This window comes from Rana temporaria, chromosome 11 (genome assembly GCF_905171775.1).
Source record: "Rana temporaria chromosome 11, aRanTem1.1, whole genome shotgun sequence".
In the NCBI taxonomy this organism is placed as follows: Eukaryota; Metazoa; Chordata; class Amphibia; order Anura; family Ranidae; genus Rana; species Rana temporaria.
The window spans coordinates 90,806,295-90,826,465 of NC_053499.1; the positions used below are offsets into that span (position 1 = coordinate 90,806,295).

The window sequence follows — 20,171 nt, forward strand, 5'->3', positions numbered from 1 at the left end:
ATGAAAGCTTACTAGGATCTTTATCATGATATTGCTCAAAGTGCCGTGACACGCTATGATTAGGGAAACCATTTTTAATATTGGCCACGTGTTCGTTGATCCTTACTCTCAGTTTTCTGGTGGTGCGACCCACATATTGTAAGGAACACGAGCACTCAAGTAAATAAGTGACATGGTGAGAGTCACAAGTTACATAGTTACATAGTTACATAGTTACATAGTTAGTCAGGTTGAAAAAAGACACAAGTCCATCCAGTTCAACCTCAAAAAAATAAACAAACAAAATAAAAAACACAATACAATCCCATACACCCAACTCCATACCCACAGTTGATCCAGAGGAAGGCAAAAAACCCCAGCAGAGCATGATCCAATTTGCTACAGCAGGGGAAAAAATTCCTTCCTGATCCCCCGAGAGGCAATCGGATTTACCCTGGATCAACTTTACCTACAAATCTTAGTACTCAGTTATTTTATGTACATTTAGGAAAGAATCCAGGCCTTTCTTAAAGCAATCTACTGAGCTGGCCAGAACCACCTCTGGAGGGAGTCTGTTCCACATTTTCACAGCTCTTACTGTGAAAAAACCTTTCCGTATTTGGAGGTGAAATCTCTTTTCCTCTAGACGTAAAGAGTGCCCCCTTGTCCTCAGTGTTGACCGTAAAGTGAATAACTCAACACCAAGTACACTGTATGGACCTCTTATATATTTGTACATGTTGATCATATCCCCCCTAATTCTCCTCTTCTCAAGAGTGAATAGATTTAGTTCTTCTAATCTTTCCTCATAGCTGAGCTCCTCCATGCCTCTTATCAGTTTGGTTGCTCTTCTCTGCACTTTCTCCAGTTCTCCGATATCCTTTTTGAGAACTGGTGCCCAAAACTGAACTGCATATTCCAGATGAGGTCTTACTAATGATTTGTACAGGGGCAAAATTATATCTCTGTCTCTGGAGTCCATACCTCTCTTAATACAAGAAAGGACTTTGCTCGCTTTGGAAACCGCAGCTTGGCATTGCATGCCATTATTGAGCTTATGATCAACTAAAACCCCCAGATCCTTCTCCACTACAGATCCCCCCAGTTGTACTCCCCCTAGTATGTATGATGCATGCATATTCTTAGCCCCCAAGTGCATAACTTTACATAAGTTATGAGAGGTTTAACCGTATATTCTTTTTGTGTAATGTTGGATTTAAATTTGGTTATTTTTCTGCTAGTTCTAATGGTACTTTTACATGATTTGCACCTGGTGCAGTGATGGAAACCTGATCCATCAAGAAAAGTTGGAGGTCGAGGTGGAGGATCCGGTACGTTTGGAGCAATCATATTCCGTAACCCCGGTGCTCTCCTATACACAAATTTGGGTTTGGGGGGTAAGATTGCGGCCAAATCGTTGTCTTTAAGCAGAATGGGCCAATGTTTCTTAAAGATTTTTTCAATACTTTGGTATTGGCGATGGAAACCTGAAAAGAAAGCCAAGTCTCCTGAAAATGGGGCCTTTTTCTTGGTGGTCAGAAGTTGGTCCCGATCCATATTCGATACTTCTAGAGCTGTTTTTTTTAGTATTTGAGGGAGGTATCCTTTTTCTTTAAACTTCTCCATTAGGATCTGGGATTGGGATTGGAAATCTGTAATAGCATCACAATTGCGACGGATCCGCATGTACTGTCCTTTAGGAATGGTACTCAACCATTTGGGATGGTGACAGCTGTTGACTGGTACAAACGCATTCCTGTCTGTACTTTTAAAATACGTGCGCGTACTGACTTTGTCGCCTTTTTTAGTTAGAATTAGGTCCAAATAATTGATGGATGCCAGACTAGATGTAGCTGTAAATTTGAGTCCATATTGGTTGCTATTCAATCCGTTTAGAAATGTTTCCAAAGTAGCCCAAGACCCCTCCCACATGAGAATAATATCATCTATATATCTCATGTAGTAGATGAGGGGTGCCTGGTTATCTCGATAGATGGTTTCCTCCTCCCATTTGTTCAATACCAGGTTTGCAACACTGGGGGCATAACGAGCCCCCATTGCAACTCCCTTGATTTGATTGTAGAACGATCCCAGTGCCCAGAAGTAATTATTCCCCATTGCCTGTTGTAGTCCATCTACAAGATATTTGACTTGGACCTCTGGTAGCCTAGAGTCAGTCTTTAGTGCTAAGGTGACTGCTTTTATGGAATCCAATAAGAATCTGGTATGGATTTTTTGGGGGACATCACGCCATTGTTTTTGGCGTTGGGGGTTTCCCCTTTAAATCCATACAAGACCCTCCGGTCTGGTATGATCTTTTCATTTTGGCGAGGGTTTCCTTTCAAGATCCTCAGCGCACAAGCGGCACCGCAAGTCGGATAATCATGATCAGACTTCTGGTGCGACTTCTATTCAAATCAATGGGCTCTCATAGGTAACCACTGATTTTGAATAGAGGCATAGAAAAGCTGCTAAAAGCTAGCGCGGCTAAACATGCATTAACGCGAATGCAAAAAGCTATTAAAAGCATGTTTTTACAGCAGCTTTTACCTGGCGTTGGTAGTGGCTTTGCAGCTTGTTTTTTCTAACACCCTGTGTGCATGAGGCCTTACTATTCTGTGCTGGGTGAGGGGACAGTGGAGTAGAGAGATTGAACTGAAAAGCGAGGGAAGTTTTGATCACATAACAGGAGACAATGCTGATAAATATTCCGTGAATGGGACTGGACGCCATTTACGTTCACGTCAAAAACAATGACGTCCTTGCGACGTCATTTGGAGAAATGCACCCTGGGAGTTTTGACGGACGGGGCATGCGCAGTTCGCAGTTTTCAAAATTATACGCGGGAACGACGGCCATACTTAACATTGAGTACACCACCAGATAGCAGCTTTAACTATATGCCGTAAAAAGCCGATCGGAAACGATGTAAAAGAATGCGATGGCCGCTCGTACGTTGTGGATCGTCGGAAATAGCTAATTTGCATACTCAACGTGGATTACGACGTGAACGCCACCCAGCGGCCACCGAAAAATTGCATCTTAGATCCGACGGTGTACGCCTGTCGGATCTAACACAGATGTCGTCGTATCTTGTTTGGTGGATACCAAAACAAAGATATGACGCGCAAAATTTGAAATTACGCGGCGTATCAACAGATACGTCGGCGTAATTTCTTTGAGGATCTGCCCCACTGGCTTTAATAGGTTTCAAAAAAAGATGGACTTGGAGCGCAGAGCATTGCGCTCACAGTCCACCCAGATGTGTTAGAAAATATTTGTTTTTCTAACACTGAACCGCCAATCAGGAAGCACAGGTATGTTATGCAGTTCCCGATTGGCTGAAAGCTTAGGCAATCCTATTGGATGCTTAGTGCTTAGGATAAGGGGAGGATAGGCACGACGGAAGCCGCCGTGATCTCCCGATGATCCCCGCCGGTCGTGGAAGTGCTACTATATTTTAACCTCGGTAATATTCCTGTCAGTCGTGACAGCATGTATTATTTCAGATCATTTTAATAGTGCGTGCTTCTGTTTCAGGTGGCAGCTAGTGTGTGTAAAAAAGTTAATTTCATCAATAACCTTACCATAGTGACACATCTCAGTCTGCTGGCACTTAGATTATTGTTGTGCAAGCTGTTAAATCTCTGTGCAGGGTGAGGCTGAAAGTGCCATTGTCTCATACTGGTGACAGTGACCGGTTAGTGACCTGGTTTTTGGCAAATATTGGTGGTGGAGGCTGGGATCTGACATTGCTGTTATCACATGAGGTATGTGGTTTAAACATATTGAAAAATAAATTATGGTTTGAATGCAGTTATAATAAATATTTAATTAGCTTCTGCTTACCATGCCTAGGTGGACAGGAAAGACAAATAGGTCCCCATCCCTGCCCTTGTCCACAGCAGCATTCATTCAGTGATACTCGGTGAGCACTAATTGGATGCGTGCAGATCCCATCTGTGCCTTTCATCCTCCAGCAGATATCCAGTGCTTCTGTGCGATCTGTAAAGTAAAGTATATCAGTTAAAATATTTTGATATATGTTGTATTTTGAAACAGTATGCTGTAGCTTAGCCGGTAGGTCATTGATAGGTCAATAGAGCACACAATATAAACCTGAACACTCTCCACTGTGCTACACTCAGCAAAAAACATTCTAATACAGTTGGGAGACTAAGGGAAGGCTAGAGGCAGGGACCCCATGAAAGAACTATATGGCTCTGATAAATAGTACACAGTCACCAGGATCTTGCAGCACTGTCATCACTCACAAGGCCAGAGAGCTGCTGTGCCCATTCAGCCTCTTCCAGATGCCTTCACACAAGGCTTTGCATACTGAGCCCGTCAGGTGAAGTGTAAGGGTGTTGAAGATGACTTTAGGTGCAGGCAGAGGCGGCTCTAGGCTTTGTGAGGCCTTAGGCAAAACTTAGACATGAGGCCCCACTCACACCCATAATTGGAAAAATAATAAAAAGTTAACTGTATAAGGTGGGGGGAGGGGGAGCAGGAGAGCACAGTACAGTGGTAGGGTAAATGGGCACAGTACAGGGAGCAGATGGGAAGTGTACAAGGGGAAGGGGAAGTGGACACAGTACAGGGGGCAGGAGGGTACAGTACAGGGGTAGCAGGAGGGCACAGTACAGTGGGAGGGTAAGTGGGCACAGTACAGAGGGCAGTAGCATAGTTGCCAACAGTCACAGATTTGCCAGGATAGTCACGAAAATTTGACAGCTGTCTGCCCCGGATTTGTCATCAGCGGATCCTTCAGTGAACGGCCGGCCTGCGATCTACCGGAGCACTCCCTGGAATTCAGTATGGCAGTGTGACAAGTTTCAGAGCTTGCGTCATATTCCTATAGGAAACATCTTAGAAATTCTACAACCAAGAAAACCTTTTTACTGAAAATATGTGACAGGTTCACCTGCTTCACCTGAAGATGATATTTCAGTGTTTACTTGAAGTGAGCGGTGTGAGATCTAATTGATATCGGAGAAACGTTATCCTGCTGCATAGACCCCTAGGCTGGGTTAGAAAGCCACACGCCAACAAAAGATCTCTGGTTGGGATCTTCCCTTTCGGTAAGAGGCAGTTATTTTGGATGGTGGAGGATTTCCTTTCTATCTCATCACTGTTCTGTGGTTCCTTTGGTTTGATGTCACCATTTCACCTGTAGGAGAGCAGTACAGTTCCACCTAATAAAAACACCATCTGATACGTCCTTTTTTTGGAAAATAGGACATTGATCTGTTCACTTTTTTTCATTGGGACTCTTTAGAATGTCTGCCCCGCAAAACCTTGTCCCGGGCTGCGTCCCAAAAATGTATGCAGATCATGGATAAGGATGAGCCGAACACCCCCCGCTTCGGTTCACACCAGAACTTGTGAACAGGCAAAACATTTGTTCGAACACGTGAACACTGTTAAAGTCTATGGGACACAAACATGAAAAATCAAAAGTGCTAATTTTAAAGGCTTATATGCATGGTATTGTCATAAAAAGTGTTTTATCGAGAGCAGCGATTTTAAAAATGCTTAACGTGAAATAATAAAAGTATTCCTTTAAATTTCATACCTAGGGGGTGTCTATAGTAGCACATTTTTCCTGTGTTTAGAACAGTCCCTGCAGCACAATGACATTTCTAAATGTAAATAAGTCATTTAAAACTGCTTGAGGCTGTAATGAATTGTTGGGTCCTGGCCATACAGTAAAAATTCATTGAAAAAAACGGCATGGTCCCCCCCCCCCCCAGTCCATTAACAGGCCTTCAGGTCTGGTATGGATTTTAAGGGGAACCCGGCATCAAAATGTAAAAAAAAATGGCGTAGGGGTCTTCCTAAAAATTCATATCAGATCCTTATCCGAGCACGCAACCTGGCAGGTCGCCCCCTCTTTTCCTGTGACCTGCCAGGTTGCGTGCTCGGATAAGGGTCTAGTTTTGATTTTTGAGGGGACTCCTACACCATTTTTCCATACCAGGCCTTAAGGGCCTGGTATGGAATTTGGGGGGACCACCACGCAATTTTATTTTTAAATTTTGGTTCGGGGTTCCCCTTAAAGGGATAAAGGTAAAAAAAAATCCCCTTAAAGGGGTAAAGGTAAAAAAAAAAATCCCTAAATAGCTTCCTTTCATTCTGGTATGAATATTAAAAGGGGTTGTAAAGGTAAAAAAGAATTTCCCTAAATAGCTTCCTTTACCTTAGTGCAGTCATCCTTCACTTACCTCATCCTTCCATTTTGCTTTTAAATGTCCTTATTTCTTCTGAGAAATCCTCACTTCCTGTTCTTCTGTCTGTAACTACACACAGTAATGCAAGGCTTTCTCCCTGGTGTGAAGGGGGCGAGCAGGCAAGTCAGGACACTCTCTACTTTGCAGATAGAGAAAGGAGCTGTGTGTTAGTGGGCGTCCTGACACTCCTGCTTGCCTTCTCCCCCCTCAAGAGGCTTTCTCCACATCAGGGAGAAAGCCTTGCATTACTGTGTGCAGTTACAGACAGAAGAACAGGAAGCAAGTATTTCTCAGAAAAAGCAAAATCGAAGGATGAGGTAAGTGAAGGAGGACTGCACTAAGGTAAAGGAAGCTATTTAGGGAAATTATTTTTTACCTTTACAACCCCTTTAATATTCATACCAGACCCAAAGAGCCTGGTAATGGACTGGGGGGACCCATGCTGTTTTTTTCAATTCATTTTATCTGTATTGCCGGGACCCGAAATTTCATTACAGCCCTGATCAGTTTTAAATTACTTTTTTTTCATTAAGAAATTTCATTTTGTTGCAGGGACTGTTCTAAACACTGGAAAATGTGCCACTTTACAAGCACCCCAGGTACGAAATTTAAAGGACTATTTCACTTTTATTGTTTCACTTTAAGCATTATTAAAATCACTGCTCCCAAAAAAAACACCCAATTTTAAACCTTTTTTTGAATTGATACATGTCCCATGGGGCAGGACCCATGTCCTTAAACACTTTTTATGACAATAACTTGCATATAAGCCTTTAAAATTAGCACTTTTGTTTTTTCATTTTAGTTTCCCATAGACTTTTTTAGGTAGTTCTGCAGCTTTGGAATTTATCCCGAACTCAGCATATTGTTCGGTGCTCGCCAGAACATCCGATCAACCAAAGTTCGGCCCAAACTTACGCTCGGGCCGAACCGTTCACCCATCCCTACCCTCCGCCAAGTCTATGTCTGGATAATTAAAATTCCCCATTATGATAACACTTGCTATCATTGCTGCTAATCCAAATTGTGATAGGAGAGCCTTCTCCCGATCCTGCCTCAGGTTATGGGGCCTATAGCATACTCCCAGTATTATTTTCCCCTTGGCGTCATCCCTTTGGAGCTCTACCCATAAGGATTCCATCTCCTCCCTAGCTCCCTTAGTGAAGTCATCTCTCACATTCACTTGTACATTATTCTTGATATATAGGTATACGCCTTCCCTATCCCTGCGAAAAGGGTATACCCTTGAATGGTTGCCAGCCAATTGTGAAAGGTGTTGGACCAGGTTTCTGAAATTCCCACAAAATCCAAATCCTCCTGGTACAACAGTATCTCTGGTTCACCCATCTTGTCCGCCAGTCTTCTGGCATTGACGAATATGCCTCGCAGTTTAGACTGGTCGCATACTATCCTCTTTTTGGGTGTTGCAAGATTGAAACTTGGTTTATGTGCTAGATGCCAAAGTGACCAAGATTTTCCTAACGGAACAAAAGACAGAAAAAAATCACAGAGGCTGTAACATCTCTGATCAGTCAAAAAAGCACTTCAGTGGTGGGTCAATCTGCTTCGCTACACCAAAGGATGCAAACGGGTGCAGACCAACCCGGTGCGGATCACCACATACGCCAGTACCCTGGGGTGGGGAGTGCACATGGGGGATCTCTGCACTCAGAGTAAATGGGACTCCTATTGGAATCGAGCCTCTTAAAACTTGAGGGAATTAAGAGGAAGCGCTAAGAGCATTTCAACCGGCCATTCAGGGCAGAGATGTCCTAATTCAGTCAGACAACGCCACAACTGTGGCATACCTGAACAGGCAAACAGGTACAAAATCTCCTCTGTTAACAGGCCTGACAGAAACATCAGATCCATCTCAGGCGTCCAACTGAAGGGGACAGACTTTAGGTTGAAAAGTCATAAAACAGACTGAGTGGTCCCTAAACCAAGCAACCTTCTTGTGGATCACTCAGACCTAGGGGTGCCCAAGGTCGACCTGTTAACTTTAAAGATAAAAACAAAACTTTCAAAGTTCTTCTCTCTGGACCCCACAGATGGCAACATCAGAGTAGATACTTTCAACCAAAGTTGGGCATACATCTGTGTTATGCATTTCCTCCGACTGCTGAAATACCAAAGGCAATCCAAAAAAAACAGGGAAGAAAGAACAACGGTAATACTCATCGCACCCCGCTGGCCGCAGAGAGTGTGGTTCAGTCTGAAAAATCTCAGTGTTCAACTGCACCTAACACTGCCAGACATACCAAACCTCCTATCGCAGGGGCCAGGCAACCAACCTGAACCACAAGGCCATTAAGCTCTCGGCCTGGTTATTGAAAGGATGAGACTACAGAGGAAAGGACTGTTGGGGGAGGGTGATCGACACAATTTTAACCAGCAGAAAACCTGTGACTAGAGCCATTTATGAGAAAGTGAGGAAGAAGTTCATCTTTTGGTACGGAAGTAAAGGAAACTCCAACAGAGGAATTATTCCAGCAATTTTAGATTTCCCACAGGAAGAAGCAGACACAGAAAACGATCTGAAAAGCACGGAGACTGAAAAGCGCGAATCGGCTCTCACCAAACTTTTTCTAACATGCGGTAACGCGAAATCAGCAAAAGCAGCCCAAAGGGTTGCACCGTTGAATTTGAACTTGCCCTTGTACGTGTTGTACGTCACCGCGTTTGGACACAATCATATTTTTGACTGATGGTGTGTAGGCAAGACTGATGAAAGTCAGCTTCATCGGATATCCGACGAAAAAATCCATTGGATTAGATTCCATCAGATATCTGATCATGTGTATGAGGCTTTAGGGTCTCACACACTAGGACCACCTGATCGTGCAGAATGTCGCTTGATGGAGTGAGCAGCAAAACATCTTCAAGGTAGTGGAAAATCTGGATACCCTCAAGTCTGAGAATTGCATTGGTTGCTGACAACATCTTTGAAACAAATCTAAAAAAAAAACAGCGACGTTCCGGATCAGTGGGAACGTGGAGATATGCGTTTAAGTCAATTGAGACCATCCAGTCTCCTGGCTTCACCACTGAGATGATAGTCTCCAGTGACTCCATCTTGAAGGGGGGAACTTTTATGAAAGTATTAAAAAACTGTAAATACAGAAATGGTCTGAAGGCTCCTGATTAGGGTTGAGCGAACCGGAACTGTAAAGTTTGGGTTCGGTACGGACTTTGTTTTTTTTTTGCTCCCGAACCCGAATAATTGGAAAAAGTTTGGGTTCGGGTTCGGAGTTCGGGTATGTTTTGGCGCGCTGCTCGGCAGCCAATCACCATTTGTTTTACTACTGTGACTGGGAACTGATCACAGCCATGCCTACTTATGGCATGGCTGTGATTGGCCAGTGCAGCATGTGACCCAGCATGTGACCAGCCTCTATATTAGATCGAGGCACACAGCACAGATCGTCACTCTGCTTTAGTTATGATAGGGAGAGGCTTCTGCTGCTGCTTAGGGACAGTGTCAGAAAATTGTATCCTGCTTCAGAAATCTCAACAAGCACACTTTATTTCTTTGATATCTGCATCATCTTATGGTTTCTGGCTCGTCACTGTGCTTTAGTTATGATAGGGAGAGGCTGCTTCTGCTGCTTAGGGACAGTGTCATTTAGGCGTATTCTGCTTCAGAAATCTCAACAAGCACACTTTATTTCTTTGATATCTGCATAATCTTATGGTTTCTGGCTCGTCACTGTGCTTTAGTTATGATAGGGAGAAGCTGCTGCTGCTGCTTAGGGACAGTGTCATAGAGGTGTATCCTGCTTCAGAAATCTCAACAAGCACTCTTTATTCCTGTGACATCTGCTGTGCTTCATATAGTTTAGGAATTTTGTTCAGCTATAGGGACATCAATCTATAGGTGACTCTGTATATTTCAACTGCACCTGCCACCACCTGTGCACCTGTGATATACTGTGTGTGTGTCCAGTACATAGTTCAGGGACAGGTTCCAGATATTTCCTATAGGGTCAGCAATCTATAGGTGACTCTGTATATTTCAACAGCACTGCACCTGCCACCACCTGTGCACCTGTGATATACTGTGTGTGTGTCCAGTACATAGTTCAGGGACAGGTTCCAGATATTTCCTATAGGGTCAGCAATCTATAGGTGACTCTGTATATTTCAACAGCACTGCACCTGCAACCACCTGTGCACCTGTGATATACTGTGTGTGTGTCCAGTACATAGTTCAGGGACAGGTTCCAGATATTTCCTATAGGGTCAGCAATCTATAGGTGACTCTGTATATTTCAACAGCACTGCACCTGCCACCACCTGTGCACCTGTGATATACTGTGTGTGTGTCCAGTACATAGTTCAGGGACAGGTTCCAGATATTTCCTATAGGGTCAGCAATCTATAGGTGACTCTGTATATTTCAACAGCACTGCACCTGCCACCACCTGTGCACCTGTGATATACTGTGTGTGCGTCCAGTACATAGTTCATGGACAGGTTCCAGATATTTCCTATAGGGACAGCAATCTATAGGTGACTCTGTATATTTCAACTGCACCTGCCACCACCTGTGCACCTGTGATATACTGTGTGTGCAGTACATTGTTTAGAGGTAGGTTCCTGCTTCTTGCTATAGGTAGAGAAATATATAGGTGAATCTCTGCCTATTTCACCAGCACTCTACCTGTCCTCTGTGATATACTGTCTGTGCAGTACATTGTTTAGGGCTGGGTTCCTGCTTCTTGCTATAGGTAGAGAAATATATAGGTGAATCTCTGCCTATTTCACCAGCACTCTACCTGTCCCCTGTGATATACTGTATGTGCAGTACATTGTTTAGAGGTAGGTTCCTGCTTCTTGCTATAGGTAGAGAAATATATAGGTGAATCTCTGCCTATTTCACCAGCACTCTACCTGTCCCCTGTGATATACTGTCTGTGCAGTACATTGTTTAGAGGTAGGTTCCTGTGTCTTGCTATAGGTAGAGAAACATATATAGGTGAGTCTCTGCCTATTTCACAGCACTCTACCTGTCCCCTGTGATATACTGTGTGTGCAGTACATTGTTTAGAGGTAGGTTCCTGCTTCTTGCTATAGGTAGAGAAATATATAGGTGAATCTCTGCCTATTTCACCAGCACTCTACCTGTCCCCTGTGATATACTGTCTGTGCAGTACATTGTTTAGGGCTGGGTTCCTGCTTATTGGTATAGGTAGAGACATATATAGGTGAATCTCTGCCTAGTTCACCAGCACTCTACCTGTCCCCTGTGATATACTGTCTGTGCAGTACATTTTTTAGGGGTAGGTTCCTGCTTCTTGCTATAGGTAGAGAAATATATAGGTGAATCTCTGCCTATTTCAACATATTACACTATTTTTGTATTTAAAATTTCTCAAAATTAGGGCAAGACCCTAAATTTGAGAAATATGAGGAAAACGTCAAATAAGGGACGTGGCCGTGGTCGTGGTGCTGCTGGTGGAGCTCCTGTTACAGGGAGAGGACATGGTCGATCTGTGCCAGCTACACGCACAAGTGAAACACCTTTCTCAGGTGCAAGTAGCCGACAGAGCCTGCAGCGGTATTTGGTCGGGCCTAATCCAGCTCTACGAATGTTGAGGCCAGGAGCAGAACAGGCGGTAGTAGATTGGGTTGCTGACAGTGCCTCCAGTTCCTTCACATTGTTTTCCAACCAGTCTTGTGCTGAAAGCTCAGAGTTGGCGCCTGCAGCCGATGTCCACCATCAGTCTTTCACCTTACCCCCTTGCAAATCAGCCAAGCAGTCTGAGCCCCAAAGCATGCAGCAGTCTCTTCTTCTTTTTGATGAGTCTGTTAGCATGTGTTCCCAGGGCCATCCACCTAGCCCAGCCCCAGAAGGGGAAGAGATTGAGTGCACCGATGCCCAACCATGGGGGACCATCACAGCACGTCTTGGATGATGACGAAACACAGTTGCCAACTGCTGGTGCTTTTGCAATTGTGCAGACCGACAAGGAGGGCAGTGGTGAAGACTGGGTGGAAGATGATGTGGAGGATGATGAGGTCCTCGACCCGACATGGAATCAACCTCATGCAGGTGACCCGTGTAGTTCGGAGGAAGAGGCGGTGGTTGCACAGAGCCATAGAAGAGGGAGCAGGGTGCCAAAGCAGAGCATCCGTCCCCTAGACAGTATGCCTGCTACTGCCCAACGCAGCAAGGGACCGAGCACACCAAAGCCAGGTCCAAGGAGTTCCCTAGCGTGGCAGTTCCTTACACAATGTGCTGATGACAGGACATGCGTGGTTTGCACGTTGTGCAGTCAGAGCCTGAAGCGAGGCATAAACGTTCTCAACCTGAGCACAACCTGCATGACCAACTATCTAAGTGCAAAGCACGAGCTGCAGTGGAGTAGACACCTCAAAAACCAAGAAAGGTCTCTGGCTCCTCCTGCTTCCTCTTCTGCATCAGTCTCGGGCCTCTCTGCCTCTTCATCCACCTCTGTAGTGACAGTGCCACCTGCCACCCCTCAATTAGAGGACCGGCAAGCAACACTACCACCTGGGTCACCAAACATCTCCACAATGTCCCATGGAAGCATTCAGCTCTCCATCTCCCAAACACTGGAGCGTAAGAGGAAGTACCCCTCTACCCACCCGCGATCCCTGGCCCTGAATGCCAGCATTTCAGAATTACTGGCCTTTGAAATGCAGTCATTCCATCTGGTGGAGACGCAGAGTTTTAAAAGCCTGATGGCATTGGCTGTCCCACAGTACGTCGTGCCCAGCCGCCACTACTTTTCCAGGTGAGCCATCCCTTCCCTGCACAACCAAGTGGGGGACAAAATCAGGTGTGCACTGCGCAACGCCATCTGTGCCAAGGTCCTCCTAACTACGGATACGTGGACCAGTAAGCACGGTCAGGGACGTTATATCTCCCTAACAGCGCACTGGGTAAATGTAGTGGCGGCTGGGCCTGAGGCGGATAGCAGTTTGGCGTATGTCCTTCCACCACCGAGGATTGCAGGGCGCTTCAGTTTGCCTCCTGTTCCTAACTCCTTCTACTCTGCTTCCTCATCCTCTACCGCCTCCTCATCCAGTCAGCGTAAGAAATTCACCACCAACTTCAGCACAGCCATGGGTAAACGCCAGCAGGCAGTTTTAAAACTTTCCTGTTTGGGGGAAAAACCACACACCGCGCAGGAGTTGTGGAGGGACATGGAACAACAGACCGATGAATGGTTGGCGTCAGTGAGCCTCAAGCCGGGCCTGGTGGAGTGCGATAACGGGCGAAATCTCGTAGCAGCTCTGGGCCTAGCCGGTTTGACGCACATCCCTTGCCTGGGGCATGTGCTGAATTTGGTGGTGCAGAGTTTCCTGAAAACTTACCCCGATATGCCACAGCTGCTGCAGAAAGTGCGGGCCGTCTGTGCGCACTTTCGGCGTTCTCACGCTGCTGCTGCTCGCCTGGCAGCGCTGCAGCGTAACTTCGGACTTCCCTCTCACCGCCTCATATGTGATGTGCCCACAAGGTTGAACTCCACCTTGCACATGCTTTACCACCAATAACTGGGCCTCCATGCGAGACCTGTGTGCCTTGTTGCGCTGTTTTAAGTACTCCACCAACATGGCCAGTGCTGATGACGCCGCTCTCAGCGTGACTATCCCAGTTCTATGCCTCCTTGAAAAAATGCTACGGGCGATGATGGAAGAGGATGTGGCACAGGAGGAGGAGGAGGAGGAGGAATCGGGATCATTTCCAAGGCTTTCAGGGCAATCATTCACAAGTGGCTCCGAGGGTGGGTTCGTGCACCAACAAAGGCCAGGTACACAATTGTCCAGCAAGGGCACAGTTCTGGAGGATGACGCGGTGGAGGGTGAGGAGGAAGACATGGAAGAGGAGGAGGAACCATGTTCACAGCAGGATGGCATCCAGACCAGCTCATGGCCATTACTGGTGCGTGGCTGGGGGGATACAGAGGATAATTTCAAACCATGCAGAGCTCATTACTAATGTTCAGATAAAGGAACACCTGGGTAGCAGTGATCATAACATGATTTCATTTAATGTTAACTATAAGCAAGAAATACATACAGGAAATATTAAAACACTAAATTTTAAGAGAGCAAATTTTCCAAGGATGAGGGCTGCTCTCCAGGACTTGGACTGGGAGGGACTATTGGCACAGATGAACACAGAACAGAAATGGGAATTCTTCAAAAAGACTGTGTGGAACCTCACTGCAAAGTATGTTCCCATGGGCAATAAGTTTAAAAGGCTAAAAATAAAACCTATGTGGCTCACGGTCAAAGTTAAAAAAGCTATAAACAATAAGAAAGTAGCTTTTAAAAAATATAAAAATGAAGGAACACTAGTGTTGTTTAAATGTTACAAAGAATATAACAGGATATGCAAAAAGGAAATCAAGGATGCAAAAATTCAAAACTAACGACAGATTGCAAAAGATAGTAGGACAAACCCCAAAAAATTCTTTAAATATATTAATAGTAAAAAGGTGAAGTCTGAGCATGTAGGCCCCTTACAAAATAATCTAGAGTGGGTGACTGGGGACAAAGAGAAGGCAAATTTATTAAATGCTTTCTTCAGCTCTGTGTATACAATGGAGCATGGGGGAGCTCATGTCCAAAATGGGGGTGGGAGTGACACAGCCCCAAATCCACAATGGCTCAAAAGTGATATGGTCCAGAAATATTTAGACAGAATAAAGGTGGATAAAGCACCTGGACCTGATGGCATCCATCCACGGATCCTAGGTGTGTTGAGCTCTGTCATTTCAAAGCCACTGTATCTAATATTTAGGGACTCATTAAAGACAGGAATAGTACCACTGGATTGGCGCAGGGCCAATGTGGTGCCCATATTTAAAAAGGGAACAAAGTCTTTACCAAGTAACTATAGACCTGTTAGTTTAACTTCTATAGTTGGGAAGATACTGGAACGTTTAATAAAAGACCACATGGATGAGTTCTTGCTGGAAAAAAACTATTTAAGCAGCAGACAACATGGATTCATGAAAGACAGAAGTTGTCAGACAAACCTGATTTCCTTTTATGAAGAGGTAAGTAAAACCCTGGACAGAGGCGTGGCTGTGGACGTGATATATTTGGATTTTGCAAAAGCGTTCGATACAGTTCCGCACACACGGCTCATGTGTAAGGTAAGGTCTACAGGATTGGATATATCAGTTTGTAAATGGATAGAAAACTGGCTGAAAGACAGAATTCAGAGAGTCGTGGTTAATGATTCTTACTCTGAATGGTCCAATGTTATGAGTGGTGTACCCCAAGGTTCAGTGCTGGGACCCTTACTTTTCAATATATTTATAAATGATATTGGGTCTGAGATCAAAAGTAACATTTCTGTCTTTGCAGATGACACCAAGCTATGCAGTGGAATAACGTCCTTACACGATGTCTCCAATTTACAAGCCGACCTCAATGCTCTGTCTGATTGGGCGACTAAGTGGCAGATGAGGTTTAATGTAGATAAATGTAAAGTTATGCACTTGGGGGCTAAGAATATGCATGCATCATACATACTAGGGGGAGTACAACTGGGGGGGTCTGTAGTGGAGAAGGATCTGGGGGTTTTAGTTGATCATAAGCTCAATAATGGCATGCAATGCCAAGCTGCGGTTTCCAAAGCGAGCAAAGTCCTTTCTTGTATTAAGAGAGGTATGGACTCCAGAGACAGAGATATAATTTTGCCCCTGTACAAATCATTAGTAAGACCTCATCTGGAATATGCAGTTCAGTTTTGGGCACCAGTTCTCAAAAAGGATATCAGAGAACTGGAGAAAGTGCAGAGAAGAGCAACCAAACTGATAAGAGGCATGGAGGAGCTCAGCTATGAGGAAAGATTAGAGGAACTAAATTTATTCACTCCTGAGAAGAGGAGAATAAGGGGGGATATGATCAACATGTACAAATATATAAGAGGTCCATACAGTGTACTGGGTGTTGAGTTATTCACTTTACGGTCATCACTGAGGACAAGGGGGCACTCTTTACGTCTAGAGGAAAAGAGATTTCACCTCCAAATACGGAAAGTTTTTTTTCACAGTAAGAGCTGTGAAAATGTGGAACAGACTCCCTCCAGAGGTGGTTCTGGCCAGCTCAGTAGATTGCTTTAAGAAAGGTCTGGATTATTTCCTAAATGTACAGAATATAACTGAGTACTAAGATTTGTAGGTATAGTTGATCCAGGGTAAATCCGATTGCCTCTCGGGGGATCAGGAAGGAATTTTTTCCCCTGCTGTAGCAAATTGGATCATGCTCCGCTGGGGTTTTTTGCCTTCCTCTGGATCAACTGTGGGTATGGAGTTGGGTGTATAGGATTTTACTGTGTTTTTTTATTTTGTTTTTTGTGGTTGAACTGGATGGACTTGTGTCTTTTTTCAACCTGACTAACTATGTAACTATGTGGCTGGGGGGATACAGAGGACACAGATGATACACCTCCCACAGAGGACAGCTGTTCGTTGCCTCTGGGCAGCCTGGCACACATGAGCAATTGCATGCTGCAGTGTCTCCGCAAAGACCGGCGTGTTTCGCACATTATAACAGGTGCTGATTACTGGGTGGCCACGCTGCTGGATCCCTGTTACAAGGACAATTTACCGTCCTTAATCCCCTCACTGGAGCGTGAACGCAAGATGTGTGAGTACAAGTGCACGCTGGTAGACACGCTGCTGGTGCAATTCCCACCTGGCAGCGGGGGCACAGTGGAAGCAGAAGGCGAAGGCAGAGGAGGAGGAAGAGGTCGCCAACGCAGCAGGGGCACCGCCAGCACCTCAGAAGGCAGGGTTAGCATGGCCGAAATGTGGAAAAGCTTTGTCAGCACACCACAACAGCACCACCAGCTGATATGGAACGTTTTAGCAGGAGGCAGCATTTCAGCAACATATTGGAGCAGTATGTGTGCACACGGCTACACGTACTGAATGACGGCTATGCCCCCTTAAACTTCTGGGTCTCCAAATTGGGCAGATGGCCTGAGCTTGCCCTTTACGCCTTGGAGGTGCTGGCCTGCCCTGCGGCCAGTGTATTGTCTGAACGTGTATTTAGCACGGCAGGGGGCGTTATCACAGACAAGCGCAGCCGCCTGTCCAGAGCCAATGTGGACAAGCTCACGTTCATTAAAATGAACCAGGCATGGATCCCACAGGACTTGTCCGTACTTTGTGCAGAATAGACACCGGGCCGGCCTAACCCAGCCATTGTTTTTTTTCTGATCTTTCTAGGGTTGCCATCTCATCCCTTTAAAAGCAAAAACATATTAATTACACTGGTTCTCTGGCTGATTAAGTTGCTGCTAATTAAACTCACTTGGTGCCTTATCGACAGTAAATTAGCCCCAGAACCTGTGTAATTACTCTGTGTTCTGGTTTTAAGGGATGAGGTAGCAACCCTAGATCTTTCTCACTCTTTTGGGGTTTACCCTAATTTAAAAAATACATATATTAAAAACCAAAACCTGCTGTGTTGGCTACCTCCTCCTCATCCTCCTCCACCGCCGCTTCCACCTACACCGCCACATCCACCTCAACCTCCTAATACATATGGACCTCATCCTCCTAGGTCAAAATGATTTTATTTTTATTTTTTTATGTTATTTTATGTTATTTTGAGTTATTTCCCTATCCACATTTATTTTAAGAGTACTTGCCATGCTGTTCCCGACATTTTGCAAAATAATTTTTTTTTAATGTTATTTTGAGTTATTTCCCTATCCACATTTATTTTGAGAGTACTTGCCATGCTCTTCCCGACATTTTGCTGCCATTTGCAGCCCTCCAGCCCTTTTTTAGAGACATTTTTGTAGTGAAAAGTCCGGGTCCCCATTGACTTCAATGGGGTTCGGGTCAAAGTCAGGGTTCGGGTTCGGTCCCGAACCCAAACCTTTTTTTCAAAGTCCGGGTTTGGGTCCGAACCCGGACATCCAGGTGTCCGCTCAACTCTACTCCTGATGACTTTGTAACTAGGTATCGAGGGGAATATATACTTTCTCTGCAATCCCCCTCCCGAACTGGAAGAATAGCATGTACTCTTAGTAATGCAGATTGTGCTCTCCAAACTAGTCTAGGCCTAGCACAGACACCATTAGGACACATGGGCAATATAGTCCTGGTATCATAGCTCCCAACTGTCCCTGATTTCGAAGGACTGTGCCTGATTTTGTCCCTCTTTCCCTCTCATTTGTCCTTCATTTTAGTCTGATCTATATACTGTAGTTGTATATAAAATGCACTATTTATCTGTCAAAAAGTGTTTCCCGGGGGCGTGGCTTGGCGCTTGATGGCGACGGACGCACACTAGAGAGGCTCCGTGAGGAAACCCGGCTCACAGCCTAAAACCCTGCCAGATCCACGCCAGAAATGGGCAAAAAGCTATTCCAGACCCCGCAGACGCGATCCAAACGTGGCACAGCGGCGGTACCGGCCCGGAACATACCAGACCTCTTTAAAAACAGCGCGGTCTCCAACAGCAGCATGGCAGGCCACAAAATGGCGCGGCCGCAGCGGGAAGAAGACGACTCGAGCGAGGACTCACTCTCGGTGACGGAGGACTCAGGTAGGGGATACAACCACCCCAACCACCCCCTGACTTATGCAGACATGTCAGGGTTTGCAGCGGACATTAAATCCACTTTCTCAGCTGCCATCACCGACCTCAAATCCAACCTGCTTGTCCTCACTGAGAAGCTGACAGCAGTGGAGGCAGGTGGACGGCACAGAGATAAAAGGGTGCAGAGACTAGAGAGTGCAGTGATCTCCCATTCCTCCCATCTTATTGAGATAAATCGGCACCTGGAGGACTTGGACAATAGAGGGAGAAGGGCAAATATTAGGGTAAGGGGGATCCCTGAGTCCGTGGAGAACGTGCAGATCATTCCGGCCCTACAGAGAGTGTTCAACAGCCTCCTAGAGAGACAAGAAGATGCAGCTATTGACTTTGTCCGCGCTCACAGGGCCCTCAGGCCTAAAGGCCCTGATACGGCGCCTCCACGTGATATAATCTGCTGCATGCAGAATTACCCACTTAAGGAGGAAATTATGAACAGGGCACGGAGAAACGACAGTGTTGTGTTTAACGGAGAGACTATCATGTTATTCCATGACCTATCACAGATCACTCTCAGAAATCGCAGGGCTCTGCGGCCTTTACTGGAAGCGCTAAGAGAGAAAGAACTGACATACTCATGGCGATTCCCATTCGCCCTAGCCGTAACACGCGCCGGCAGACAACACGTGTTGCGCACTCCTGCTGACCTTCCTGACTTTTTTGAGGCGCTGGACATAGAACCTGTTGCAGTCCCGGAATGGTACCAGGAGTTTGCTCTCCCTAAAGCTGAGGGAGGCCAGCTTCGTTCCCCGCTCTCAACTCCAGAGAAGAGGCCTACCAAACGCCCTAAACAGAATCGAGGCCATGGTTCACAAAGCGGAACACCTAGGCCCAGGCAAGGCCCTCTTAGGGCTCAAGAGGATGAATAAACAACGCAAGTTCTGAACGGACTGGATTCTTTTTCTCCCATTTTTTATCTTTATTTTATTATTATTTTTCTCCCACCATATCTCAAGTCAACACCCTTGTTATGCGAACTCCCCAAATATGATCTGGAAAAGCTCTAAGGACAACAGTGAGCTGCCACGATCACCCTCATGCAGGCCTCAACAGACCCCATGGTCATCTTCCGCCATCTACTGGCCATTCAGAGGAATGACGCTTAGTATAGAGCAATACAAAAACAAATCTCCTGCGCTCCGGTATTCTTTGGAAAGATGTTTGAAGAGAAAGGTGATACTCAATAGCAACTCAATTAAAAGGTATCTTCCAAAGTCTTGCAGCCCTCCTCTGAATCGTTGGAATTCATAAAACTAAAGGAAACAAAAGAGGAAAAACGGAGGGCGCACCGACCTAGTGTGATACTGTTTGGTGGATTTTATTAAATCAATAAAAACAAATCATAATACTCACAAAAGGAGT

At 45.4% G+C, this 20,171-nt stretch overlaps 1 protein-coding gene across 1 annotated transcript in view; it reads right to left on the reverse strand.

Annotated features, from left to right (window-relative positions):
• Positions 1-20,171, reverse strand: part of LOC120916886 (latent-transforming growth factor beta-binding protein 3-like) — a 2,124,401-nt gene that overhangs the window by 242,197 nt on the left and 1,862,033 nt on the right. The window contains 1 exon segment of the mRNA XM_040327823.1: positions 3,829-3,984. Within this exon segment, the coding sequence (XP_040183757.1) occupies positions 3,829-3,984 (156 nt within the window).